General features: G+C 48.3%; 1 protein-coding gene across 1 annotated transcript in view; it reads right to left on the bottom strand.

The window, feature by feature from the left end:
- Window positions 1-27417, bottom strand: part of DSCAM (DS cell adhesion molecule) — a gene marked incomplete at both ends in the record, with an annotated part of 461963 nt that overhangs the window by 64338 nt on the left and 370208 nt on the right. The window contains 4 exon segments of the mRNA XM_079762252.1: window positions 5765-5898; window positions 10273-10428; window positions 17527-17673; window positions 19250-19490. Coding sequence (XP_079618378.1) covers window positions 5765-5898; window positions 10273-10428; window positions 17527-17673; window positions 19250-19490 — 678 coding nt within the window.

The raw sequence follows: 27417 nt of genomic DNA on the forward strand, positions 1-27417 counted from the left end.
CAGAAGCAATTTAGTGGGTCATGGTAATCACCCACAAAAGAAAATAGAAATCCAGTGGAACAGAAAATATCAGAGTGCATCACGTTCAGGAAGAAATGTTTTGTTTACGGAGCTTTTGTTGTGTGTGTGTACTGGCTTGTGACTATAAAATCTATTCCATACTGTGCCTCGTGACTAAACAAGATTGGGAACCACGGGCGTAAAGTATTTATCACATAGTGACTAAAGTATGGCAAGGATTAAAAAATGGTGGAATAATTTATATAGGATTTAAGTTGAGCCTTAACAATAAGCATTTTTACATGGGAGAATGAAAGGAAAAAGACAAGGAGCACCCAAAACATACACAGACACACACACACACACACACACACACACACACTTACACACTCACTTATAGAGACATACATACTTTCACAAACACACATACTCACAGACACACAATCACACACACAAAGACACACACACACTTACAGACACACACTTTCACAAACACACACACTCAGACACACACACACGAGACATGGTATGGCTCAGGTATTGGATGGGGAAGCTTAGTAGAATATGAGGCTGGGCAGGAGTTGGAGGACTGTGGAAATATGTACAGGTTATCTTGGAGATTTTGAACATTTTTTAGCTAAAACGGGGGAGGTCAAGCAATGTGCACAAGGGAGCAATGTGATCAGATGGAGAATTTGAAAGAGTAACCCTGACAGCGATGTGGATGGTGGGCTGGGCTCCTGACTTAGTTTGGGTCCCGGGTGAGGACTTGTACCAAGGTAATGGTGGTGGGAGTGAAAGGAGGGAGAGGACTGAAAAGGACTGTCTGACAACTACGCTGTGTACCTGAAGCTAATCTATAATAATAAAAGCGTAATATGCTAATTATACCGGACAGAAAAATGACATTCCAGATGTCATTCCGAAGTCCTTCCAGATGAAGCCGCTGTGGCAGGGGCCAAGGCAGAGGTGGTTAGGGGAGATCAGGCAGGCAGGCGAGTGGTTAGGGGAGATCAGGTAGGCAGGCAGCGAGTGGTTAAGGGCAATGAGGCAGGCAGGTGAGCGGTTAGGAGCCAGCAGTCCCAGATTGCGAGAGGGATGTCCAACTGCCGGTTTAGGCCCAATCCCAGAGGGCGGCAATCAGACATCCCCCGAGGGATCCTGAATTGCGAGAGGGTGCAGGCTGGGCTGAGGGACACCCCATCCCCTGCACGAATTTCATGCACCGGGCCTCTAGTACAAAATAATATTGAATGTAAGCTGTAATTGAAAAAATTAGATGTTGCAGAGAGAGACCCCTCATGCGTGATCCAATGTCATGTTGAGGGTGCTATTTCCTCTGGTCATAAAACACTTCATCAGGTACAATTCTGCCCCTCCTACAAGCCAGGGCTGTACATAAGTCTCAGGAAACCATCTCTGACCCTATTGCTTATGCTCTTATGCTGTGCATATACCACTGCTGTGTGCTTTGCCACATCACACAGAACGGTGATAATCTCTGGTACTCTCTACCCCCTCCCTAGAAATAGGAATTCAAGAAAAACACTCCATCCTTTATCATCACAGTCCCATGGTTGTGATTAGAGCAGTCTCCAAGCATTCTGGCTTTCTTGTCTTCTGGGGACATATTAGGGCTGAACTTCCTGGTTCCCATGTGGTTGGTGAGATCCTGTGATGAATTCTAACCAGTGATTTTAAAAAAAACTTTTAAATTTTGATTTTTTAGAAAAGAGAGAGGAACAGAGAGGGAGAGAGAGAAACATCTATTTAAGAGTGGAACATGGATCAGCTGCCTCCTGCATGCTCCCTACCAGGGACAGAGCCTGAAACCTGGGCATGTGCCCTGACCAGGACTCAAACCAGCAACCTTTCGGTGCACAGGATTTTTTTTTTTTTCACAGACGTGTTAGAGAGAAAATCAACTGAGCTACTGTCTACCCAGGAGCCAATAAGGTTAGCTCACTTCTTCGGATGTCTACTACTTGTCATAGTGTGTGAATTGGTCGTTCAAACTGTTACATGTTCAAATTAATAGCCATGGTCCAAATCTCTGACTGGGGAGGTGGATGTCTCATTGCATTTGCCCGCCCCTCGCAATGAGATCAATGTTTACCTGGTTCTACTGCCAGACAACCAGTCTCTGCAAGAATGTACAATCTCTTGTCTGGCCACACACAAAGTTTCAAATTCTAATATCTTTTACTAAGCTCAACTGAGACAACACCACAGAACAAATGCATGATTACAAAATGTATTTTCCACGTGAAAGAGAAGAGCCTGTCTTGTAACAACGTCCTTTTACAATGAGGGGAGGTGAATTGGGGACCTTGAGAAAGAATTCACATCCACAAGGAGGTCGGCTGCGGGATGCTTGTAAAGAACATGAACTGACAGGGCATGCTGTGTCCCCAGTTACCCTCCCACGTGCTACATTCAACCAGCAAATCATTTCAAAGAGAAAGCATCTTAGAGGAGCAGGGAAAATACACAGCGCTAGCGAGGACTGCCCTCTGGTGGTCATCCTGACACATAGGCAGATGCGGAAAAACCTCCAGAAATCTGATAGATCCAGTTTTCTGACTTATAATTAATGTATAGAAACTAAAGATGGGGGAGAGGTGGATCATTTCTAGGAATTTATAATTTCTTGTTTATTCCATTAACCTCTCCCTAAAATAATAGATGGTATTTTCACATGTTCACCACTGAAAGGAAGTGTCTTAGTTCTCCCTGATCTTTACTTATAATGGTATTTTTAATTTAAAAGTAGGCCTTGTATGGGATCTCTGCACCTCCCACTCAACTTTGCTGTCAACTAAAACTGCTCTAAAAATAAAGTCTATCAGAAAGATAGGCTCCGTGCTCTTTAAACGATGTTGGAAGTAGGTGAACAGCAAGGAGCCTCCCGAGGGAGTGAAACCGACCTGGGTTTACGTCACCCCATGGAGGCTGCCCAGAGACCATGGGCACCTGGGCGATCACATCCCTCGAGATGCAGGGGTTTTTAATGTGGTCAAAAGGCGGCACAGAGCCCTAACCGGTTTGGCTCAGTGGATAGAGCGTAGGCCTGCAAACTGAAAGGTCCCAGGTTCAATTCCAGTCAAGGGCATGTACCTTGGTTGTGGGCACATCCCCAGTAGGAGGTGTGCAGGAGGCAGCTGATCAATGTTTCTCTCTCATCGATGTTTATAACTCTCTCCCTCTCTCCCTTCCTCTCTGTAAAAAAATCAATAAAATAATTAAAAAAAAGAGTTATATCTTCCTTTAAAAAAACAAACAAACAAACAAACAAAAAACAACAACAAAAGGCGGCACAGAGGCACGCTGCTGGCGGTGGTGAGAGGTCAGGGAGGTGAGACATTCAGTTTCATTGCCCACCTTTCTGGTGGGCTTGACCTCATTACTGTCACACTTTGAAAGGGTCTTGTCCAGGAGGTACTGGGGTGGGGGTGGGGGGTTCAAATCTCAGGCTTGGAGAGAAGTGGAAATCCCCAGGCAAATAATTTCTATTCCACTCCACAGACTGTTTGATCATGATTTCAAAATAGTACCTCTTCCTTTTTTTTTAATTTTTAAATTTTTTTGGTTAATCCTCACCTGAGGACATTTTTTCTTTTTTTAGAGAGAGTGGAAGTGACGGGGGAGAGACAGAGAGAGAGAGAGAAACATCAATGTGAGAGAGCCACATTGATGGGTTGCCTCTGGCATGGCCAGGACCAGGGCCAGGATGGAGCCTGCAATTGAAGTACATGCCCTTGATCAGAATTGAACCCAGGACTCTTCAGTCTGCGGGCCGATGCTCTATCAACTGAGCCAAACAGGCTAGGGCAACTCTTCCTGTTTTAGTGATTGGTATTCGTGGGGGTTTGGTCGTCTCACTCATCTAAGCCTCAGTCACTCAGGACTAATTTCAAATAAGCCAGGTGGAGGTTTCTAGTTTAGAGATGAAGACCAGATTGGGACGACAGAGACAGAGGGAGGTAGATGCTGGTGTTCTCTGGGCCCTGCTAGCTTCTTCCCAGCATGTTGGAGTCAAAATAGCAAGTGCGAGTCCTACAGCCAATAGACAATGGAATGAATGAATGCAATTAAAGAAGCACTTCACATTCTCATGGAGTACGGGTATTCTCACTCAGCAAGCACTTTGTCTCTGGTGAAATGGTGACAATAACTTCGTCTCTCTTGGGGCTAAGGAGAGGGGTCTCCATGAATCGCCTCTCAGCATTTCATCTTGGTGTCTACACTGATTTGCACCTCTGGGCTTTGCTGGTAGGGCTCATCCCTGAGAATTCACAGCATGTTTGAAACCATATAAGGAATCTCCAGGAAAGTTCTGGAACCCAACTCTGGCCATATTGCATTTACATCGACTTCAACTGCTGCCACTGTTGACATACAACTCGGTATTTACAGCAGAGCCAGATCTCAGTGAGCTGCCACGCTCACCCTGTCTCCCACTGTTGGTCATGGCCACTGTCTCCAGGGCCACCAGGCCTTGGGGGCCCCTACAGACTGGGGAAAACATACCACTTTCATTAAAGGGTCAACAGATAAATCAGTTCAGGAATGCTACTCAGTGTTGAAAAGGAAGGACGTCTGACACATGCTTCATGTGGATGAATCTGGAACATGTTACGTTGAGCAAAGTAAGCCAGTCACAAAAGGACACATGCTGTGTGATGCACTTATTGCAGGTCCCTAGAACAGTCAAATCTGTAGGTGGGAACCAGACTGGTGGATTCCGGGCATTGGTGGGAGGCGGGTGGGGAATTAGTTTGTTTAATGGGGACAGACTTTCAGTTGTGGAAAACAGAAAGTTCTAGAAATGGTTGCAGCAATGTGAATGCGCTTCATGCCACTGAACCATCCACTTAAAATAGTAAAATGGTAAATTTTGATGTTACAATATTTACCAGATTAAACTAAAATTAATTTGTATCTACCCCACAAATACTTATGGAAAGGCTATGCATGCTAAATCCATGTGGGGAGCAGGGAGATAGAAAGATGGATTAGAAACGGTATCTACCTCAAAAAAATGTCATAAAAACTTGCATGAAAACATCATGAATGTTGATGAACCATTTTTCTTTTCTTTTCTCTAAAATTTGCCTTTTATATCTGGTTTAAGAAACACTTGAACTCTACAGGGTTTCTTCAATGGTAATAATATTAGCAATAATAAATCCTACACTTGGAACTATTTCGTACTCTAATTTTTCATTCTTTTGCAATGAGCTAAGCTGACTATTGTAACTGGGAGGGTCCCAGAGCCTCATTGCAGTCTCCCTAGGCCAACAGGGTTTGCCTGCTGGCTTCTTAGTGGGGGAGGAATGGGGCAGGGGAGGAAGTCAGGGCAGGAGGTGGGGCACAAGAGGGAGGGAGGGTAGGGACAGGAGAAAATGTGGGAAGTGCATTTAACAACGAGTCCAACAGCAAAATCAATAGGTCGTGTCCACTGACTCTCAATTAAGGCACAATCAAGGCCTCCGGGTTTAGATTTTGATAAGCCGGCTGGCAGTTCTGGGGGAAGTCAGCAAATAAACAATAATTCCAGACAATTGTGCCCCTTACAATGATTCAGACGTGTATTTTCAAACGAGGCATAAGGGAGGATGTTGCTTTGTGTGTGGAGACAACAGGGAAAATAAAACCCCCGGGAAGACCCAAGTAGGCGGGGGACAAAGGGACGGACCTGTCCCCAAGGAGCCCTGGCAGCTGTGGCGGAGACGCTTAGGCACTTGGCTATTTACCAACTTACTGTGGGGTAGGGGTGCGAGCAGAACACGGTGTACTTCCGGATGATGCCGTTCAACTTGAGCGGGGGCAGCCAGGACACAAAGACCATGGAGGCCGAGGCCGCCGCCGCCTTGACGCCCGCGGGAGGACCTGGAACTGGACACAAGAGCGCGCGTTCAGTCACGGAAATGGGGCCCCCACCTGTGCCCAGGCCCACCTGCCTGCCAGGACCCCACCCAGCCAGCGGGGCCACCACTCTCCCCTCTCAGCTTTCCAAGGAGCTGAACTGTGTCCCCTCAAAATCCGAGGGGTACGGCTCTAGCCCCGGGACGTCAGAAGGGACCTCATTGGGAGATGGGGTCTTCAGAGGGGTGATCGAGTTAAAATGCAGTTGTTAGGGTGACCCTGATGCAATGTGGCCGGTGTCCTTATTAGAAAAAGGCGAATGTGGACACAGACAGGAGCAGAGGGAAGATGTGAAGACAGGGAGAAGCTGGCAGGAGACAGGCCTGGAGCCCTGCCCATGCCTTGACTTTGAACTTCTGGCCACCAGAACAACGAGACAGTGAATCTCTGTTGTTGAAGCCCCTGGTCGGTGACAGTTGGTTACAGCAGCCATGGAGCTGACAAAGGTTCTCTCCTTGAGGCCCCCTAAGCCCTGACCTTGGGCATGACCTCTAAGAGCTCTGTTTTAGCAAGAATGCTGCTAAGTCAGACGGTGGGTGGCAGTCTGTCTAGGACATATTTTCTTAAGACATTCCTTGTTGTCAGATGACAGTTTGGTAAAGTGCTTTTTCTTACAAAGGCATAGGCAAGCATTGGCACTTTTGGTGAGTCGGTGCCCATTGTTGAGTGAATGTCTGGCTGGGATCTGACGGGCAGAAGGGAAGAGGCAGCTGCAGGAAACCATTCTTCCTTGTTCTCTCAGTCGCCTGGCCCTCCCTCCTGCGCTGCTGATGTCGCTCCCAATCCCATTGCCACGACACCTCCACTCTCATCACAGGCACCTTAGACCTGCCAGGTCCTCCGCAGGGCTCACCGCCTCCTCTCCCGAGCCTGACCTCCTCCTGGCCCCCACTCAGGGGATGACACAGCTACCTCCTGTCTGCAAAAGCCAGAATCTAAATTCCCTTCCTGCTGCTCCTCCGTCCCGCTCGGCGATGTGCAGGGTGGGGGTCCTTCAGACCTCTGGACGTGCCTGGTCGGTGGGTGGGCTCCTCCTGGCTCGGTGTCGTTTTAGTCCCTGGAAGTGGTCTCTCCTCCCACCCCAGGACCTTGTTACATGATCATCTAGGGTTTGGCGTTCTTTCTGTCTGGTCTTGGAGCCTATAAGGGTACCCTGCCAGGGAGGGGCCATGGGACAGGCAATGGCAGGAGGCCTCTGGGAGCTCAGATGATCACAGCCCTAAAACCATAAGGCCGATCCTGCTGACAACCAGTGAGCTTGGGGGTGGGGGTGGGGGGGGCTGTCTCAGGTGAGAACACAGCCTCTGGGCAGAGGACCCGGCTAACCCAGAGCCACACCCTGACCCATGGAAATGGGTGGTGTGTGTTTTAAGGAGCCGAGTTTGTGGTAAGCTGTAATAGAACATAGAACATAGAACATAGAACATGCATCTAGACAGTTAAGGCCTCTACTAATGTATCATCACGTCAGACATCAAAGTGGTGGTTCTGAAAAACTATCGCCTTGGTCTGAAGTCTGACGGGAGTCTGAGTGAGTGCCGTACAGACACTTCCTTCAGCCTTGTGTTTGCCACAATCACTGTTCTGGTCTTGGTGATCAGGCCCAGGCAGGGGCACGTGCTTGACTGAGGAAGAGCTTCATAAATATTGGATATTATTATTTTACTGGAATTTTATCTACAACTTTACATAATTTAATTGAAGCTGACAATGCATTTCAAAACTATAAGACCCCATAGTAGAGTAATAAACAGGATCTATATTCTTAATTTTCTGAAGCATAATTTGCTTTTATTTCTTCTTTCAATCAGACTCAAAATTGCCCACATGTCTATTTACATTAGATACGGAGCCTAGAAGGGTGCCTGGCACAATTCTTTACTGTTTCTGAGCCAGTGAGCGTTCCATGTGCATCTGGGAGATCATTTCATTATTACACTAGTTTTTCTCCCCTTCCACCTAATCTCTGCTCTGCTTCCTCTCTAAAGCTGCTGATGGTTTATCCCGAGCAAACACTGACATTCGGTTCTGCATCACTGCTTGTCCCGCGCACTAGCGCACATGGCCCTCATCCCTGGGGAAACTGGTATACCCGAGGCAGGGCCCTCCGCAATCAATCACATCTCCACACACCGTCAGCACCGGATGCAAAAGCAGAGAATTCCTGATTGACAAACTAGACTTTGGGTCTCAGGGTCAAGTTTTGAGACAGAGCGCCGTGATTTATAAAACTGGAGGATTAATTAAAAATTGATCCAAAATGACCACCAGTCAATGCGGAGTTGGGAGAGCCTTCCCTTCTTATTCGGTTTTTGTACATTCTCCTGAAAATTGCAGGTGTCGAGATTCCTGTTGCTGATCCACTTGCTCTTTAAATAATAATTCCAGTGACATTCATGTTATTGCTTAGCAATGCAAAAGAGTGCTCCGCCCCTGCTCTGAAGGAGCTGAGATCAAATAATCAAATATCTAGTGTCAAGGACCATCCCACCATGTGTCAAACTAGGTGTTTGCACACATCACTCCACTTTTTATATTTAATTCTGTCTGATCGTTATGGAAATTTTGTACATGAAGACAGTCAGAGAAGGTTAGATAAGGTGCCCAGAGTCCCACGGGCAGCATCTAGACATGGCTCTCCATCTGTTGCCTTTTATTAAAAATTAAACGAGAGCTGTCTTCACTCTTTGTAGATCTCTCTATTAATGCGAGACTTCCTCGGGGCAGTGCATTTTGACCTGAGATATTCTCTAAATAATCTGATTCCTTTGAGCAGAACTGGCTGACACCTGCACATTCCTGGGAAGGAATACTCATGTGTTCTAGAAAAGTGAAAGCTACTAAGGCTTAACTTGTGTGCGGGCCCTGTGGTACAGGAAGGCTAGAGAGACAGTAAGAATAATGCGTGAGGTGGAGGGATGGGACTGCTTAGGGGAGCAGGGCCGGATTTGCTGAGTTCAGAGCAGAGTGAGGTGGAAGACAGAAGGTTGTGGATGTCAGGGACATGTTGTGAGGAGACAGAAATGCTGAAGAGAAGAGTCCACTCAGGCCGCAGCTCACGAGTCCCTGGCTTTGATGCCACAGGATGGATATGGGTTGAAGCAAGAGCATGTTAGATGTTCTATGTGGTGAACAGGTTTCACAGACATCACACCTGCCAGCACATGGCAGGTCCTAGACAATGGGTGATGGTGCTCCCACCCCACTCCATCCAGCCTGGGGAACAGAGCCCTGGAGAGAAGACAAACAAGTCACAGAGCCAAACTAGCACAGAACTCAGGCATCCTGAGCTCATCTCAACCCTTTCTCTGGTATAACTCTGGGCTCTGATTTGGATGGTTCCACATGGGGATCAATTTGACATCAGTTGCTCCTTCCTTTGTGAAGGTGGAGACTACTCTTCTCGTGATTCCTAGAATACTTATTAGAACTTGAACTGTTCTTCAAACTGGCTTGAACCAGGCCCCTCAGAGTTTCCCTTAGGATAATACAAAGAACTGTTTGTCATGTAGTGTTTGTAGCTTTGGATAATAGTCACATAACCAAGTCCAAATGTGGTGAAATGGCAAGAATTAATGGTCTGAAACAAAATGCACTGTGATTTAAAGTTTTACTAAACCATCATGAATTCTTGCAAGAAATTAAAAAAATTAGCATGAAGCTCTCAAATTAAGGGCTTATTAAGTGATTCTGAAGCTGGCACAGAATAATAGGTCTTAGACCATGACGTAACTTTCAAGTGGAAGGATGGCAATGATCAGAGCTTACACTTAATGGCTGAAGAGACCCTAAAATTATTCTAATGGCACACAAAACAGGTACAGCAAGCCTTACAGCTCTGGGAATAAAAGGCATTTTTGCTTAAAATAATAGGTGGCCAAAAAGAAATTATAGGGGAAGAGAGAGACAATGGGTAAATCAACAAAGACAATAGGAAGCAGATGGTCTGAATCCTGCTGGCAGGTTTGGGGAGGGCAGCCAGAGGCTGGGCTGGGGAGTTAAGGTGTGCCCCGTGACCCTGCTTTCCCAACAATAGCTCAGGCCGGGAACGCTGCCACTTGGCAGGAGCCTCCTATATCTCCTGGCCTTTCAGACAGAACTGAGCTTCCTGGCTGGTGTTGCTCAGTGGTTGAGTGTCGACCTATGAACCAGGAGGTCACGGTTCGATTCCCAGTTGGGGCACATGATCGGGTTGCGGGCTCGATCCCCAGTGCGGGGTGTGCAGGAGGCAGCCAATCAATGATTCTCTCTCTCCCTCTCTGAAATCAATAAAAAATTATATTAAACAACAACAACAAAAGAAACCCAAAACTGAGTGGTCCGCCCACACTGCCCATGTCTCACCATCCTCTTTGGTGCGGGTGAAGATCTGCTCGCTCCGGACGCCATCGCCGGCGCGGGTGAAGGCCAGCACCTGGATGCTGTAGTTGGTGTATTTTTCCAGCCCGTCCAGCTCCAGCGCAGGCTGCGTGGTGGTGACGTTCTTGATCTCGCCCAGCTCTGGAGGACAAGAAAACACGATCTGTTACCATGGTGTGGGCATGCGCCTTCCCGGCGCGGTGCGTGACGTTCAGTGCCAGCCATGCGCCACCGTGTGTCACACCCTGACGTCATCCAAAGGGACTGTGCACAGCCCTTCCATGTGGAAAAGCTCACTCGGACTACACTACCAGGGACATGGGTCTGCAAAATAGCAATTCACCCCAGGTTAAGTGTTAACACCCAGGCAAGCCCCAGGTGGCCTCTCCCATGAAGTCCTCAGGCGGCGGCTCTCACACATGGCCCCCACACTGACCCAGGAAGCCGAGGGCCACATCGCTCCTCCGTGGATACATTTCAGACTGCTCGTAGAAGCTTCTGTGCAATAACCATGCACGTGACACATCTGTCACTGGGCTTGTCATGCTCATCACCTCAAAAGGTGTACGAATGTCTAACCACTAAGCTGTACACCTGAGACTCAGGTGATACTGTATGGCAACTGTAATTAGTTTTTTTTAAAAAATGTACATATTTAATGTGTACATTTCAGTGAGTTCAGACATACGTGTCTGCAGTCATACCGTCGTGATGGTAAACAGAGCATCATCTCAAAATACAAAGCTCTGCAAGTCGTTTTGTTTTTGTTTTTAAAACCTACTCTGAGACAAAACACATGTACCTTTTGTTGTTGTTTTGTTAATCCTCACCCGAGGATATTTCCCATTGATTTATAGAGAGAATGGAAGGGAGGGGAAGAGGCAGAGAGAAACATCCACATTGATTGGTCTCCCACATGTGCCCCTCCTGGGGCAGGGCCTGCAATTGAGATACGCGGCCTTGACCGGAATCGAACCCAGGACCCTTCAGTCCCCAGGCCGATGCTCTATCCACTGAGCCAAACCGGCTAAGGCCAAATACATGTGTCTTGAAGCACCTAAGTTCTTCCCTATCTCTGAGCTGAGGAGGTGGCCCAGCCAACTCCTGTCACCTGGAGCGAACCCACCCAGCATCCCTGCAGAAGTGACACGCTGAGATATCAGAAGGTAGGTCTAAGCTAAAAACGCTTCCTTTTCTGGAGTGGCATCAGCTAATAATATTCCAAGGTGGGACGCTATGCTCTCTGCTCTCAGGCATATGATACGTGGCAATTTGAGAAAACTTTCAGTGATGTGTTAATACCTCCAGGGGGGTTCAGGTTTTGAAATGAGCCACCTACGGAGGAGCCAGCGCAGGAGAGAGAGGCCCGAGGCACGACTCGTCCCTGGGGAAAGCGGCCATTCGTGGACCCTCTGGGACCGCCTGCAACCCTGTGTGCCCGTGAGAACGGTGCGAGCGGAGGTCCAGGGGTTCCTTCTTGGGTGGCTGGCGAGAACGAAGGCCAACTTTGCATCCATTTAGAAAGCGATAAGGCTGCCCTTTGTCCCTCCTGCTCTTTCTTGCCTCAGTACCGATAACTGACGTGCCACGCTTACCTAGGAGCCAGATGCTAACTCAGCCATTACACGAATTCTATTATTTCTACATTTTATGGGAGAAAAACTGAGGCAGAGAGAGGACCAAAACCTTGCCTAAGGTCACGGAGCCTGGCACAGCGGCCGGGAGCATGGGCTGTGGAACCACAGGGCCTGGCCGAGCGCCACAGTCCACAATCCCAGCCACGTGGCCACGAGCACTCTGTGGAACAGTCACATCGGCCGGATTAAATGGGCTTTCGGCCTGGTTTCCTCTTCCCGATCCTTGTCTTTCTTTTCTCCATCCTTCTAGAACAGTGCACAGCAGCACAGAGGTTAATGACCACCTATTTGTGGTTATGGTGACTGTGCAATGTGCTTTTGGTCATCAGCAAAAGGCAGAGTTGATGTGGAGAAACGCTGATAACGCGTAGGGGAGAATGAGGCTTGTCACGCACACGCTGGGAGCCCTGTGTGTGGCGAGGGTGGGAAGGAGAGTGCAGTAATGGGCACATGAGGGGTGTTGGGGCACAGACACAGCCTTGGACCCGAACATGAGCTAAAGGCCTGTTGGCACCTTGAACAGATTGTGGATGAGTACTCTTTGCTGGGGGGAGAAAGCAGGGCAAGAAAGGCAGTCCCCCAAGACACCTTTACCCCAGTGTCTTCTGGGGAGGCCAGAGAGATGCAGATTTTGGGGGGCCACAGTTTGGAAGCCTCAACAGATGCTTGTGGAAAGGAGAAAACTGTTTGCTCATGGGAGTAGCATTCTGCATTCAAATAATAGTCAACAACTGTTCGACCCACAAGGGTTAAAGACGCTCCCCTCTGAAGATAGGGTCCATCCTGGGGGACCACCAGGTCTCTTCCTATCATATTATCTATACTAATAAAAGAGTAATATGCTAATTAGTCCAGGAAACCTTCCAGATATCCTTCTGGACAAAGCCATGGTGGCGGGGCCAAGGCAAAGGCGGTTAGGGGCAATCAGGCCGGCAGGGGAGAGCAATTAGGGGGATCAGGCTGGCAGGGGAGGGCAGTTGGGGGCGATCAGGCAGGCAGGCAAAGGCAGTTAGGGGTGATCAGGCAGTCAGGCAGAGAGGTTAGGGGCAATCAGGCAGGCAGGCAGGTGAGCAGTTAGGAGCCAGCAGTCCCAGATTGTGAGAGGGATGTCCCCAATTGGAAAGGATGCAGGCTGGGCTAAGGAAACATTATTTCATGTTTAACGTGGGTCATTTGAATTAGGATAAAGAACCCAAACGTTAATGAAAAAAAGTGTTAAGTATAGAGCTCATAAGATTTTTTCAGATTTAGAGACTTCTACATTGTGCCAAAGATTACATACACGTGCACCCACCTGTACATACGCACATGCACACACATGCTCATACGTGCATGCGCACACACACACTCAGGGAAACTACATCTAAGCGGGTGGAGGGGTTACCCCAGGCCCTGCCATGGCTAGTTATGAGAACGTGACTAAGTCCCTTGACCTCCTGGGGCCTCTGTGATTTGTTTTCTTCTTCTCTTTGAAGGGCCTGGGGTCTCCACCCACAGAGAAAGTGGGCTGTGGTCCTGGGGGTAGAGGAAGGTTGTGGCCTGGGAGGGCTTTTCCTGAGCAAGCATGAGGAGGAGGAAGTGGTGCGAGGGAGAAGGCCAGCGGGTGCCTGTTCATTCATTCATTCATTCATTCATTCATTCATTTATTTATTTATCTATCTATCCTCACCTGAGGGTATTTTTCCATTGATTTTTAGAGAGTGGAAGAAGGAGAGAAAGACAGAGAGATCGAGGTGAGAGAAACACATCTACTGGTTGCCTCCTGCACGCACCCCGACCAGGGCCAGGGTCGGGGAGGAGCCTGCAACTAAGGCATGTGCCCTTGACCAGAATCAAACCCGGGACCGTTTGGTCCCCAGGCGGATGCTCTATCTACTGAGCCAAACCAGCAAGGGCATGGGTCGGGGAGGAACCTGCAACTAAGGCATGTGCCCTTGACCAGAATCAAACCCGGGACCGTTTGGTCCCCAGGCAGATGCTCTATCTACTGAGCCAAACCAACAAGGGCACTCCTGGTCTTTTGAAAGAGCAGCAATTACACCAAAGAATCACATCTGCTCATGAATTACTATACTAATGAGAATTAATATTTGCATGTTTATTCATATTGGGGTTCATGTTGTTTCAAACTCATTTATCATGAACCAGGAATATGACTGCAGTCAAAGCCCTCGTTCAAAGTCATCCCCAAGTGATTCTGCCTGCCAGACCCACTCTGTGCACACACCCCTCCCTCCCGCGGGGAGCGTGTTCCCCGGCAGCAGGTGCCCCTCGATCAGCAGATACAGAGGAAACAGGAGGGAAATCATGAAAAAGCCAACTTCCAGGCAGCGTGCTTCAGTTCCCCTTCTAACAGCTCTGCTTCTCTTTTATGGCTTAGACACCGATTCCTATCATCCACCTCTCACAGCCTCCATAGCGTCATTTAAAAACATATATATGGGAAGGAGAGAATGGTGTTCCGTTCGTTATGTTTTGTATATTCCTTTCGTAAAACGATATGAAAGGAATATACAAAATATATTCAGAAGTCACACTACGTCTTTTACCCAAAACTATTTTTAAAATTATATTTTGAAATGAAAGTTGTATGTCTTGATTTATACCCCCTCTCATTCTCCAAGTGTTTTAAGGCAGAAAACCAAACAGGGTTGGGAGTCACTGCTCCGGAGCCGCCCCCCACCGCAACAGCGCCCCCGGGTGGTGTCTGCGTGCTACTTCGCGTTAGCATCCATGGTTTTTTGTCCTGAAGACAAAAGGGATGAGAAGGAGCTCAGATTCAGATGGAAGTGGTGACTCTTCAAAATGTGCAGTTTCCCTGGCAATCTTAGAGGAATTGCTTCTGTCAGGCCTCAACGTTACTTAACTTTCTGATTATGATGAAATACTCAGACATTTCACAGGCATCCTGTGATTTAGCCTATGCTATCAAAGATATATTAGCCAGTTTTATTTTGTCTGATCACATTAGCAATAGCAAATTGCTGTCTTACACAGATTTTTGAAAACCTTTGGGGCAATTGCTAATCACAGTGGTGGCAACCACCTCAGCCTCTCCAGGCCTGTCTGAGTGTGTGCGTGAGTGTGAGTGTGAGAGTATGTGAGAGTATGTGTGACTGAGTGTATATGAGTGTATGAGACTGTGTGCACATGTGTGAGTGTGTGAGTGAGTGTGAGTGAGAGTATGTGAGAGTATGTGTGACTGAGTGTATATGAGTGTATGAGACTGTGTGCACATGTGTGAGTGTGTGAGTGTGAGTGAGAGTATGTGAGAGTATGTGTGACTGAGTGTATATGAGTGTATGAGACTGTGTGCACATGTGTGAGTGTGTGAGTGAGTGTGAGTGTGTGTATGTGTGAATGTGAGTGTGCGAGTGAGTGTGCGTACAATGTATCCTCAAGGATCAGTGGGTATAGATCTCTACACGGTCACTACATGTTCTGCGTCCGTGGGAAACTCCGGACCGCAGCCTGAGGAGCTTGTGCAAAAGCGCCCAGGAATTCCACGGAAGTGCCTGCTAACCGATGAACGGCGCCTCCCGTAGGTGGCAGGAAAGGCGTGAGTGCTGGTGAGTAGGCTTCTGTTCGGAGGGTTTCTCTCTCGTCTTCTAAAAGGTGAGTGTAGGGCTTCCTCTCTGGGCATGAAGCAGATCACTTTGATCTTCACACAGCGACTAGAAGTATTTGGGGAACACTATGCATTCCCAAGCATCATTTATTAAGTTTATGTGTTTGAATATCCAAGTTTTTAAACCTTCAAGAGCGTCAGGTTGACAGAACCATATACTAGTAAGCCGCATCGTCCATCACGGGACGTAGATACTTAGGCAGGGTTGGCAAAGATGAGTGGTATGTGAAAATATGAATGGAGAGTCCCCACGGGACTCTGGAAATGTTTCCAATAAGAAGAAAACTGGAGTAATGTTAGCGTCACGCTGTCTTTAGGGGGGTGTTAGGGGTTCAGTTTTGTCTTGTTCAAGATGAGGAACCAGACCAGGTCTATGCAATGATACCCTATAGCTTCACCTCAACACAATAGACACTGGGGCCCACTTTTGTTGTTTTTAACGTTACTTCTGTGGGATTTACAGAAGCATGTGTGGGAGGAGAGAGTGAAGTTGTGGGAGAATCATGTACTTGAATCTGCCCGGGGACTGGCTGTGCACTGTTGGGCTGGTGGGTGTACATTCGGGAGATCCTCCCTCGCTCCCTAGTCTGGAACATCCCTGGTGGGTGCTGCATCCTCAGTGTGGGGACGCTTCCAGCACGGAGTAGATGCTCAGCGAACCCGTCCACTGCAGGATGAGCAGGCGACTCTACAGAATGCCTCTCAGTGCCTGGAGCAGGGGCTACGCTGGACATGGGAGGAACTGAGTCTCAGCCTCAGCCCAGAGAAGCAAGTCTGGCCACAGACAGAACTAGCTGAGGCTTGGACCCTGCTAGTGACTGAGCAAATCGCCATCCTTCTGCTCATGTCTTCTTCCTCCCTTCTGGGATCAATGGGAGAGCCCCCTGGGGCCCATGTACCTGTTTGGCAGAGCAGGCCCGGGGTCCTGAGCAGGAGTGGGGTGTATCTGGGGGCTCAGCTGTGTTTGCTCAAACTCAGGTGAGTGTGCACCAGGAGGCCACACCCACTCCGAGGGGCTGAAAGACACCCCAGGCCAGAAAGGAGGCGGGGCCCAAGGGCAGGGGTGCAGGAGGAGGCGGGGCCCAGGGGCAGGGGTGCAGGAGGAGGCTGGGGAAGGACAGCAGGGGAGGATGTGGGTGTGGGTCTCCAAAATCTTGGCTCACAAGCAGTGAGCAGACCTAGGAGCCTTCCTGTTAGGGCCACCATGCAGGTGGGCACCTATCATGCTCATTGAGGGGGATCAGCCTGGCTCAGCGACACCCACCATCGGAAAGCAAAGTCACCCACATGTATTTGACCTAAGAAACATCTGGAACCCAACCTTGCCACCCCCTGAGCAGGTACTTTGCCCAAATAGGGGACTTTTTGTACTAAACCTTGAAAGGAAAAACCAACATAAAGAAATGAGAAGAATGAGGAAAAAGCAGTGGGAGGGGAAGGAGGAGGAGGAGAAACAGGAAGAAGAGGACACAAACATGAATATGATGGTTCCTCAGGGGGCAATGGCATCCCCCTCAAGGCATTCTCTGTTCCTCTGACCCCCCTGGGAGACCAACTACTGGAACTTAGGAAGTTCCCCTGCTGAGTTCTGTTGGAGAGTAAGAGGCCAACCTATTAGCATCTACATCACGTCGAACTTTCTAAATACAGACCACGGTTTCGGTGCTGCCTGCAGAGGTTTGACACAGGTACTTAAAATTAGGAAAACACACCTATGCCTAGATTTCTCACGCGCCATCCCCTCCTATAGCCCCAGTTGCTTTTGGGGGGGGGGGGACGTGATGCCTTAAAGAGCTGTACACACCCGTTAACATGCTGGATGAGAGATAGGAACAGAAGAGGCGGGGAAAAGAGGAAACTGTTCAATGATAAAGAAACGCCCACCATGTCCTGAACCCACATGGGGACCCGGGTCTGCAAATTCCATTGCGTATCTTTTGGGGCAAACGCAAGGCCGCCGGTTCATCCTCTTACCTCCGTCCATGAGGTTGGCCCAGTAGATGACTCTGAAGCCCTGGAGGATCCCGTTCAAAGCTTCCTTGGACAGTGTGGACCAGGAAATGGATATGCTCTCCGGTGATGTTGCTATGGCTTGGACATTTTCAGGGGGGTAACTGGGCACTGAAATGAAATAATTAGAGTCTGTAATAACGGTGGGTGGTTTTATTAGCAGAGCAATACTGAATCAGCAACCTTAGTTTCATGTATCAATGAGCAAGCCAAAGGAAACAATTGCACTCGATTCCCAGAATTCAGGAAAACTGAATACTATTCCCCCTGTACAAATATTATGGGCAACTCAGTAGAATATCATGAGTTTATGCATATGTCCTAATAGACTGCCACAGTCTCTCTTCCCAGATGAGCTACCTCACTCTAAGGAGGCCGTCCCAGGCTCGAGGAGCTGTGAACACTCCCGATCTTACTGCGTGAGCGAAGGCCAGTGCTTGTCTGGTGTACGTGCCACCACTCCTATAAGCTACGGCTTTAAGTTGCATTTACTTTGTACAACCCGTCCCCTCTCTTTAGTAAAATCTGGGATGTAAATTGGAAGTCTAGCTCCTGAAAAGTGTTGAAAAGCAGGCATGTCATCATAGCTGGTTTACCATCCCATCCGCCCGCAGCCCCCTTTCAATACTAAAACATTCTGTCCGGGGAGGGAGAGAAAATGAACTAAGATGCAGGTTAGGAAAATATTTGAAGTATTGTCCCATAGGGAGCTTAGGCAAACCTTAAATGCTGCCTGTAGGAGAGGGGATGAAATACTGACTGAGCCACATGCATCAATGGAAAATGTGCATCAAAGCATAAACCCCAGGGCATATATGGCAAAGATTGTGAAGGCGGAGAGAAAGCCCTCGTCTCTAAGTTTCCAGGTACCTAAGACTTCTCTTTCTCTAAAAGATGGTCAGAAATTCTCAATGGACGTCATCAATTTCTTCAAAAGAGGAAATTGTGCATTGATAAAGAAATGCCTCAAACCCATGATCCCGTGGGTAACTGCACAAGAGCTATTGCAATGCATGCTTGTTGCCTTCCTATCTGCTACTTATTCCTGCAGTTAACCCCACATCTCACCTCTGCACCCACAACACCCTGCCCTGCCTCTGGACACCAGGGTGCGCTGTCTTTTCAAGCACTACCATCAATCCTAGCTTTAAGGTTTCCTTCACTGTCCTGAAAAGCGAGAATTAATTCTTTTGGTCACTAGGGGGCGCGCCAGCACCGTGAGATTTGCTCCAAAGTCCACTCATGTGTGTTCCCTGATCTCAGATGCTTGAAAATAGAAAGCAATCATAAAAAAGAAAGAAAGAAAAATCCTCCTGAACATTGATTTGGGAGCAATTCTTAGAAAACCGGATTTCTGCATCCTGGTCAGACTTTTGCAGTCAGAGGGAGAGCATGGTGCCACTAGGGAACAGCCCAGTTCTTGTTTGCAAATGAATGAGAAAGATGCTGGAGAGGAAATTGATTTGGGCTTTGCAATCCAGACGTGTCAAGGGCGGGACCCAATCAATGCAGTGCTGGAGTTAATAAGGGCCAGCTCCCCCATGGAGACCCCGCCCGCCAGCAGGCCAGCTGCCTCTGTCACTGCAAAGCCAGTGGGGGGGGCCAGGCTGTGGGGAGCCAGCGCCCCAACCAGAACAAACCCTGGAGGAAAAAAGCCAGGAGCCTGGGCCCGGCCCAGCGGACCTACCATCCTCGAGGGTGGTGGTGATGATTTCCTGAGAAGAAGGCCCCGTGCCGGCCCGGTTACACGCCTGCACCACCAGGCCGTACTGGGTGAACTTGTTGAGGTTGTCCAGGGTGTAGATCTCACTGTCCCCGGTGGTGTCGATGCTGATGATGTTGAACTGGAAGTTGCCCCCCGTGCTGTACTCGCGGTAACCGATTTGGTAGCCTCGGATGATCCCATTTTGCAAATGTTTCTTGGGAGCCTGTGCAGGAAAGAAAAGAAGACGCTAAAGAAGACTTCACAGGAGGGAGAGCAGCGCCCACCCGTTTGTTAGGGAAGCAAAAATGAGATCGAATAACCACGGGAGTAATAATGATAACAGGGTGTAGTCATGGGAACCGTGTCAGGAGACGCCACTGCGCGTGGAGGGCCTGCTCTCAGCCAGGGCGCTTCCTTTTCCTGGATGAAGGCAGCAGCCGGCCCTGACCGCAGCCCCGTGACACAGCGCCACTCCGCCCCCAGGGACACAGGAGGTCACACAGACAGGAGGGACAGGGTGGGATCTGGCACCGGGGCCTGTGCTCTCCACCCTCCTCATGCTGCCGTGGCCGACTTCTCTAAGTGTTTTGGAAAGATGGCTTGAGTTCGTGGGGTCTCAGCATACACCAGCCATCACAAGGTCACCCGGCAAAATCTACTGCGCTGGACACTCGGCCAGGCAGTTCCCAGCACTGGGGGGACAGAATTTTTTAAAATATGCTTTTATTGATTTTAGAAAGAGAGGGCGAGGGAGAGACAGAGAGAAGCATTGATGTGAGAGAGAAACATTGATCGGTTGTCTCCTGTACCAGGGGACATGTGCCCCAACCAGGAATCGAACCAGTGACCTTTCGGTGCACAGGACGATGCTCAACCAACTGCCACAGCGGCCAGGGCCAGAACTGATTTAAAAAAATGGTTCCTTCCTTCTTGGGGCTCACACTCGAAATGGAAATTCCAGAGTAAAGGCGTGTCCAGGTTGAAAGCTGGATATGGAGCGGAGTCCACTGCTCACAGGATCGTTTTGGATCATTTACGGCGATTTAAACTGGGCAGGGAGAGGCCTGAGTTAGCTTTTCTCTGCTAATGGTGAAAGGTCCGCTCAGTCAAAAGGCAGGGCAATTTTGGCTGACATGTTGGCCTTTTAAAAGAAACCAGATTCTTTTCAAATATAAGAACACCATCAAAGTGATGCTGTAAAGTAATAAAGGTTTTGTAGACTTTCAGGCAGTCAATAGACATGTGTGTGTGTACATGTGTGTATTTGTGTTATATATGTATGTGTTTATGTGTGGGAGTGCATGCATATGTGTGCATGTGAGTGTGCATGCAGGTGTATGTGTGTGAACACGTGTGTGTGCATGTGTGTGTACGCATTGCAGTACAAACCATGGATTTTGATCTCTCAGGGCTCTGAAATGTGTTCTCTGCCCTGAAAATGCTCAGCAATCCAGCTGGAGAGAGGAAACAAACACTTCAGGGACCTTAGAGAAGTCTGAAGTGTCCAAGTGTGCGGTAGTGGACGGTGAGGGCCAGCCGGCTTCCAGAAGTGGTGCGATGAGAGTGGTCGGCAGCAGCCAGAAGAGGCAGACCCCAGGTGGGCATGGAAGGGGAGGGGAGGTGTGGTGGGTGGAGCCTGCAGAAAGGGGCAGGGATAGGAAAAAGCATGGGAGGAGCCTAAACCACAGCAGTGGGCATGCAGACAGGGGAGCTGCCTGAGGGGGGGCGGGGTGGGTAGTCCTTGGCCAGCAGACACAGGTGCACGAGGGAGTCCACAGTGAGAAGGCAGAAGAAGGTGTGAGCAGCAGCAGCATGAATGAGTTCAGCAAATATTTATGGATTTGCCTAACAGGCCAACCGCCCCCCGGGATCAGATGCCTCCAGCTGCCTTTAGGTGTGAGTCCGAGCGACACAGGAGCAGTAAAGTCACAGTTCTCTTTAGAGACGGTTTCCTCCTTTACGGTTTTCTTGGATTCCCAGTGCTTTTCTCAACCGCTCTGATTTCAGGCATTAACACGATGTTAACAGGCATCCATGATACTGTCATGTGAACCACGGCTGTTTCAGTCGAGTAGGCACCATCAGACCCGGACTAACTGTTGTTATAAGCAAATGTCTACGCCGAGCACGTCAGACTCAGAGGCTCACACAGGCCAACAAATAAGGCATGCGGCCCGCGGGCTGCGAGTTTGACATGCTTGTGCAGTCCTGTTTTCACATGAGTAACTGTGACTTTTCACTTTGCTTTGAAATCCCATATGAAGACTTTAGATTTTGAGAATTTGATTACCTGGAATTTGTTTACCTAAACCACTGAATTGCATTTGTATCATTTAATTAATTATTACAATTAATTTTCCTGCAAAAGTAATCTAAAAGTCAAATTTAAAACCAAGATACTTCTATTTCACATAGTTTTTAAATATGAAATACAGTGACCCCAATATAAAGGCTATGTTTTTTAAAAATTAGGTTTACGCCCATTAGGTATCTTAATTTTTCAACAGAATCCCTGTGAAGCTTTTTTTTTTTTTTTTAAGATTTTTAAAGAAGAGAGGAAGGGAAAGGGAGAGAGAAAAATATTGATGAGAGAGAAACATCTACCAGCTGCCTCCTGCACTAGGGATCGAGCCTGCAACCTGAGCATATGCCCTGACCCAGAATCAAACCCCAGCAACCCTTTGGTGTAGGGGAGGACACCTAACCAGCTGAGCCACACTTGCCATGGCTCCCGGGAGGCTTTAAGCTGCCCTCAGACACCAAGTCAGGATCCCAGTACGGGGGCAACGAAGTCAGACCAAGAAAAAAGCATGGGGATGGGGTGGAGGACAATGCCCACAAGAACATGTCTGCACACAGTAACCAGTTTAGCAAGACCCTCTGCAAGTAGAGGGACTTGCTTGCTGACATTTAGCTCCTTGGGTTCGGGGGCATTAGTCATACCTGTGATCTGTTTGCATAGGTAGGTGGAGAAGTCTGGTCCCCCCTCCCCATGGGTTAAAAAAAAAAACCCACAAACCATTCTAACTAGCTTAAATAGGATAGATAGCATAGGTGGTTTTATTCTGCCTGGTTTCAATATTTTGTTAAAAATAAATAAATCTTGCCCGCCCAGCGTGGCTCAGTGGTTGAGTGTTGACCTGTGAACCAGGAGGTCACAGTTCAATTCCTGGTCAGGGCACAAGCCTGGGTTGTGGGCTCAATCCCCTGTAGGGGCCATGCAGGAGGCAGCCGATCAATGATTCTCTCTCATCATTGATGTTTTTCTCTCTCTCTCTCTCCCTTTCTCTCTGAAATAAAAATAAAAAATATTTAAAATAAATCTTTACATTCTTCTTTTTTTAAAAAAATATTTTTATTGATTTCAGGGAGGAAGGAAGAGGGAGAGAGATAGAAACATCAATGATGAGAGCGAATTATTGATTGGCTGCCTCCTGCACGCCCCCCACTGGGGAACAAGCCAAAAACTCGGGCATGTGCTCTTGACTGGAATCGAACCCGGGACCCTTCAGTCCACAGGCAGATGCTCTATCCACTGAGCCAAAGCAGCTAGGGCTTTACATTCTTCTTAGAACTAAATTTTAATCCTGCTAGTCCTAGTATGCCATAGTTTTTGTTTTTTGTTTTTGCTTGTTAGATTCTTCTGAGCCCATTTATTTGGACCATGTCACCCATTTATTTTTCTTTTGAAAAACAAGGATTCCAGAGAGTTTGTTCATGTGCCCGGCCAGCTGGTGGGTAATGTATGTTTTCCATTAGGATCATTCCAGACAGACCTACAGATTCACAGCAAATCTCACCTCTTACTGCGCATTAAAGGAAGACTTTGGAAAGTACGTGAGTGGAAAAAAATAAACCTAAACCCTTCACTCTGCAGTTGGGAGTCAGCGGTTCGAGCTCCTCCAAGCAAGAGCCTGCTGGTCTTCCCAGACCATGGGGGTACCCAGGGTCCTGTGTTTGCCCTCGCTCAGGGCCTCTGAATGGACTGCAGTGCCCCTGCCTACTCACTGCCATGTTCACATGTAAGAATTCATTGTCGTTCCCTACTGAATGCTCCTTTTCCTTTCATTGACCTTTGGGTCCAGTAAAGATCCCAATTTCTTTCTTTTTGTCTCACAATCTGCCATATGTGGCCCTCTGGGTCCCCTTCCCAGCCTGGCCTTTATTTTCCTCCTGTCCTCTCTCTCTGAAGCCTGCTTTCACCCAGTGCCCTTTCTCCAGCCTCCTCACCCCTCCCGCTTCCTTTGAGAAAAGGTCTCTTCCCATCTCCATGACAACAGTAGCACCTGTGTCTTGCTCGTCCATCCCAATCAGCCTGCAGCTGCCCCTGGCAGATTCTCCGCTCCTAAGAGAGCTGGTGCCAGCAGGGATGTGCAGATGCGCAGGGCACCCTCTCTCGGATGTGAGTGATTAGAACAGGCATGGCTTCTTCGGAGAGCCGCAGCCAGGCCCTGCTCCTGCCCCCCCTCCCCTGCCCACCGCAGGGACTGCACTTTGCAGGAAGCCAGGGCACCGCGGGGGAGAACGCACAGCCTCCACTGCAGAATTCCGCAGTCCGCGAGCACGCATGCCGAGTGATTCCGTTGCAAAATGAATTGAAAATTCCCTTTGGATTCCTCCAAACTCAAGAGCAATGGACCCTGTCCCATTTCCCTTTGATTACGGGGTGGGGGCTGCCTTTGCATCTCCTCCAGCCTTCCCTGCTCCTCAGTGTACACAGGCAGGAACCAGGCCTGGTCTGCATGAGGCTTCCTGTGTGTGTGTGTGTGTAAGGGGCTGGGGGGAGGGCAGTGCACTGCGGTGACTCTGTGATTGAAGTACAACGTGGCACTTGCGGAACTGAAGGTTTGTACAGCACGTTAGGAAAGGAATATGGGAGAGGTGACTTTTCCAAACAGGGGCAGAGGGTCCCCAGAGAAGGGGGCACGTCACCGGAGCCTGAAGGAAGACCAGCCATTGTGAGGACAGGGCAACAAAAGCAATCAGCATCCTCCACTGCCCCCAGGAGCCAGAGATGACCCAGGGGTGGAGCAGAATGCTCAGGGTGACCCTGGGGGGAGGAACTGGGGTGCTTGTCAGGGCGGGAGTGTAGCAGGAGTGTAGCGGGAGCTCAGGAAACACTGGGGCCCACCCTGACCTTTGGAATCAGAAACCCATGAGGGACAGGGGGCTGGTGACCTGCATTGTAACAAGCCCAACAGGGGATCCTGGTGCATGCTGGGGTCTGAGCACCTCGCTGTCACTGGGGAGTCATTAAAAGGCTGAGAATTGGCCTCACTTGGGATGGACGATTTAGCTAAAAAGCAATGACTCTGCATTCCCCGATTTTTCAGGTCACCGGTAACCCAATTTCCCGGTTGCTCTCTGCAGAACAACAGGGAATGAATGCAAATAGACTGGAGCCCTTCACAGCCCTGCAAGTCACCCAGCAGCGAGGGGACTCCTGGCACCTGGGCCTTGGCTGCAGAGGGGACAGGTGCCCAGGTGGGTGGAGCAGAGCTGTGGCTCCACCAAAGACTCACAGCACAGTCTCCCTAGGTGAATGGACCCCAGCTTTGGAGGGAGTGATGTCAGAGAGAGGAGAAATCTCACGTCATTGCCTCCAAGCGTGTTTTCATTTCTGTCTCTTCTTAGAGTTGCATTACACTATGTACAACATTCACATCCTAGGTCTTACACAGGTAAGTATGGCCACGTGCCCCCCTTCCCCAACATTGCTGTCCATCGAGGGCTAGGAAAGAGTGAGGGAGGTCTGAAATAAAGAGTGGGCTCATGATCTGACAATGAGATGTGCTCAGAACAACAAAGATATTTCATTCAGGTTTGAGAAATGATGATGAGTGACGGGAGGCTTGAAGTGCACACCATCCCCAGAGGCCAAGAACTTTGACTTGTCGCCAACAGTCACCAAAATCTAGTCAGACCTGGCAGCGGAGGAGGTGGCAGCCAAGGGTGTGTGTGGGCTGGGGACACAAATGTAGAATGTTAGAAACAGGTTCTTGGAATGTTCTGCAAAACGGGACTCTATTCAATTTCTAAACTGTAGGGTGGCTCCCATTTCACTCATTCAATCATTCGTTCATTCACCCATTCATCAACAAACATTTGTTGAGTAGCTACTCTTGCTGGGTCCCTCCTTTTTGTGAATGTTGCTGTCCTTTGCATATATACTGTCTGGTAGCCACATAGAGCATTTCTCTCCAGCCATAAGGGCTTATCCAGTGCCTGGCATCTGCCAATGACCACACAGAGGAACTCAGGGCACGTATGCCAACCAGGGAGCATTAGAAAGTGGGGGACGCACCTGACCTGACATGTGCCCAAGTACAGGTGGAACCAGAGTCTGTACAGACCCCTGGGGTGACGCCATAGGTCCCCCAAATCACACTTTCCTTCTCAGAATTCTCACTTGTGTCACTTCTGAAAGTCAGTTTGAATATGACTCCCGAATCCTTCAGTTATTTACATAAAGCAGGAGTTATTTTTGAGTTTAGATTGCGACCGGCAGGGAAAACAAGACCGATAATATTCTTTCAAAAGGTAGCATTGCTCTCTTTCCTATGTTTCTGTGATTACTGAAAGCACAAAGAACTTTTATTTGGTCTCAACTTAAAATTTACAAAAGAATGTCCTAATGGAGGAATCCATCACAGGCATTGAAAAAAGGTAAAATCAATTTTCAAAGTTTCTAATAACAAGAGGAGTTTGGCCTTTAAATAAAAGACAGAAGGGTTCCCTGACGCAGAGTGGGTTGATTACTTGTTAGTGCATTAGGGCAAGTGTATTTATATTAGTGACCTGGACCTGAGAGCAGATACTGTGTCTTTCTGTTCTGCTCAATGTTAGCATCAAACACAAGGTGATGCTGGCAAATGGGACAGGCACATGGAAAAAATGAGACTAGACCACCAACTGACACCACACACAAGAATAAACCCAAAATGGATAAAAGACTTAAATGTAAGCCACAAAACTATAAAAATCCTAGAAGAAAACATAAGCAGTAAAACCTCAGACATCTCCTGTAGCAATATTTTTGCCGATATATCTCCTAGGGCAAGGGAAACACAGGAAAAATAAACAATTGGGACTACATCCAACTAAAAAGCTTCTTCACAGCAAAAGAAACCATCAACAAAATGAAAAGGGAACCCACTGTATGGGCGAACATATTTGCAGATACATCTGATAAGGGGTTAATTTCCAAAATATATAAAGAACTCATACAACTCAACGTCAGAAAGACAAAAAATCCAATTAAAAAATGAGCAATGGACCAGAAGAGGACATACAGATGGCCAAGAGACATATGAAAACATGCTCACCAGCACTGATCATCAGAGAGGTGCAAATTAGAACCACAATGAAGTATCACCTCACTCCTGTCAGAGTGCTGCTATCAATAAGTCAACAAACAGCAAGTGCTGGTGAGGATGTGGAGAAAACGCTCATGCACTGCTGGTGGGAATGCAGAATGGTGCAGACTCTGTGGGAAACAGTATGGAGTTTCCTCAAAAAATTAAATATGGAACTACCTTTTGACTCAGCGATCTCCAGCAAATATATCCTAAGAATCCTGAAACATCAATCAGAAGGAATATATGCACTCTTCTGTTCACAGAGCATTATTTACAGTATCTAAGATCTGAAAACAGCCCAAGTGCCCATCAGCAGATGAGTGGATAGAAAAGCAATGGTAGATTTACACAATGGAATACTACGTGGCTGTAAAAAACAAGGAACTCTTACCTTTTATGACAGCATGGAGGGAACTGGAGAGGATTATGCTAAGTGAAGTAAGCCAGTCAGAGAAAGACAAGGACCATATGATCTCATTTATATGTGGAATCTAATGATCAAAGTAAACTGATGAGCAAAACTGAACCAGAGGCATGGATACATGGAACAGCCTGACAGTGTCAGGGGGATGGGGTGGGGGGGGGGGACTAGATAAAGAAGGTGGAAGGATTAGCAAAGAACATGCATGCATAGACATGGACACAGACAACAGCGTGGTGAAGGCGAGGGAGGGTAGGACAGGGGCTTGGGGGAGGTGGGCAAAGGTGAGAGAGGGTGGGAAATGGGGGACATCTGTAATAGTGTTAACAATAAAAATATTTAAAAAAAAACCCAGAATGTGGAAATAGATG

This window comes from Cnephaeus nilssonii (assembly GCF_951640355.1).
Source record: "Cnephaeus nilssonii genome assembly, chromosome: 3".
Classification (NCBI taxonomy): Eukaryota; Metazoa; Chordata; class Mammalia; order Chiroptera; family Vespertilionidae; genus Cnephaeus; species Cnephaeus nilssonii.